This window comes from Lineus longissimus, chromosome 14, assembly GCF_910592395.1.
Source record: "Lineus longissimus chromosome 14, tnLinLong1.2, whole genome shotgun sequence".
Lineage (NCBI taxonomy): Eukaryota > Metazoa > Nemertea > Pilidiophora > Heteronemertea > Lineidae > Lineus > Lineus longissimus.
This window is the reverse complement of record NC_088321.1, coordinates 9,096,124-9,098,399: the sequence shown is the minus strand read 5'-3', so window position 1 is coordinate 9,098,399 and position 2,276 is coordinate 9,096,124. Positions and strand designations below refer to the sequence as shown.

Sequence of the window (2,276 nt, the reverse complement as noted above, 5' to 3'; positions counted from 1 at the left end):
ATGGATTTAGTCTGCATTGATTTCCTTTCGATCGAGCCAGACAGTAGTGGAAAGACAGACGTGTTGGTCATCACCGACCATTTTACGCGGTATGCTGGAGCGATCCCAACCAAGAACCAGACAACGAAGCAGGTGGCTGAGGTGTTATGGAAGGATTTTTTTTTGGATTTTGGGTTCCCTAACAGACTACATTCTGACAGAGGAGCCTCTTTTACAAGCAAGTTAGCCAAGGAGTTGCAGAAGATATCAGGAGTCAGGGATCTCTGACTACCCCGTACCACCCCATGGGAAATGGACAATGTGAAAGATTTAATCGTACTCTGATCAACATGTTGGCAACAATGGACGAAGACAAGAAGAAAGGGTGGTCTAAACACACAAAGTACTTATGCCATGCTTATAACTGCACCAGACATGATGCGACTGGGTTCTCCCCGTTTGAACTCATGCTTGGCCGCCAGCCACGTCTTTCTGTCGACTGGTACTTCGGTTGTCTAAACGTTGAAAGTACCCCTACCTCAACCTACGTCCAAGATCTAAAGGATAAGCTAGATGCTGCGTACCGGATTGCCTCTGGGAATGCAGAGAAGTCCTCCACCGCCAACAAGACCCGATATAATTGTCGCGTGCGTGTTCATCAACTGTTCAAGGGGGACAGCGTTCTGGTTAAGAATGTCTCAATCCGTGGGAAACATAAACTTGCAAATCATTGGCTGCCTGAGGTGGAAATGAAAGCCCAGTTTACATTGTGAAGCCCGAGAGAGGAGGAAAACCCAGGATGCTGCATCGCAACCTATTGCTCCCTTGTGGGTTTCTGCCATTGCCAATCCCAGAAGAGGCCCCCGGCCTCAAGGATCGCGTTAGGAGGGTTAGGACTAAGAAAGCGCCTGTCGCACTTGCGGATTCTGAGGTTGATGTATTTCCAGAGGCGAATCATCTCCACTATGATGCTAGTTCAAGCTCCTCAGAAGATGACAACCCTAGGCGAAGAGCAGATGCCCCCCCGAGTCAGATTGGACAGCGGTCCTTTATCGGACTCATCTGAAGAGGTCCCACTTGTGGTGCATGAAGAGGTTCCATTATTAGTATCATCAGAAGAGGTTCCATCCCAGAGACCTAAGCGGGGTTGTGGACCACCAACGGCCTTTTCTTACGACCAACTTGGAAACCCTACCGTACATACCTGTACAGTGATTTCCCCTGAGCAACCTACGAAGAAGCTTATTCAGCTTGGATTGTCAGGAGCAGTTGACAACTTCCTGTCCGAAGTTAGTCAATGGTTATCACCTGCTTACGCCCCTCCTAGAGGGGAGATACGTCATTTGTAACGACATTACCAATTTGCCACCAGCAGGCCTATTGGCAGGCTTGATGGGGATTTGCGACCCCAGCTTCTGGAGCTATGTATATATGCCAAATAAGTTCTGTTGGACAATCATTCGAGTTCTCTCGAGTTTAAGGAACTTCCGTAGGAATTTTTTCTTTTGGCAGGGTGGGGTGTACCACCGTATGGTAGTAATAATAACCGATTTACTGTAATTGCAGCATCTTAATAAATACCTACTCTCGTAAATAAAGTGTTCCTGTCCACTTGTCTGCCTCTGTAACTCCGTGATTTTGAGGGTTTCATGTGCACTGCACGTGTTAAGTTTACGAAGTAGGGGTAATTTCCCTTTCAAAGGGTGTGTGTAGTGTTAGGAAAGGCTTAGTCGTATGACCATCCCAATAGGACTATCAGATTTCCAGTAAAATTTTAAAAATTTTGGCAATTGCATTTTAGGCCCAATGGTGTAACATTGTAGGTTTACAAACGGGTGATGTCATTGTTGGTTGGAAATGGTCCTAACATTGGAGTGTAGAAGTGTAACCATTCTCCGTTGTGTGAGAGGTAGACTTAGTTTTATGGTTAGTGTTATCTCTACTTTTAAGATGTTGCTGGTATGTGCATTTAGGATTACAGTGGAACCCCGGTAACACGACCAGTCATGGGACCGTGGTCGGAGTGGTCGTGTTACCGGGGTGGTCGTGTTAGCGAGGTTGGGAATCCCCAGACGAAATACATGATTATTTTTCCCGCCAAAATTGCCGACTGCATGGCGTGTGTACGCTGTACTACCATAGCAACGCTGCCTGATTGAGATGATGCACGCTCCAAAAGTTTTGTTATCATGCCTCGCAAGAACAGTTCGTCGATAAAATTACATGTTACATTCTCAGAATGAGTTAGAAAAGGTAATTTTGTAACTCATTTTATCCACAAAGTTTCATTATCTGCC

General features: G+C 46.0%; 1 protein-coding gene across 1 annotated transcript; it reads left to right on the top strand.

Annotated features, from left to right (window-relative positions):
* The first annotated feature begins 329 nt into the window (after positions 1-329).
* Positions 330-752, top strand: LOC135499233 (uncharacterized). Its single transcript, XM_064789894.1, has one exon. The coding sequence runs from the start codon at positions 330-332 to the stop codon at positions 750-752; it is 423 nt and encodes a 140-aa protein (XP_064645964.1).
* Positions 753-2,276: the final 1,524 nt, after the last annotated feature.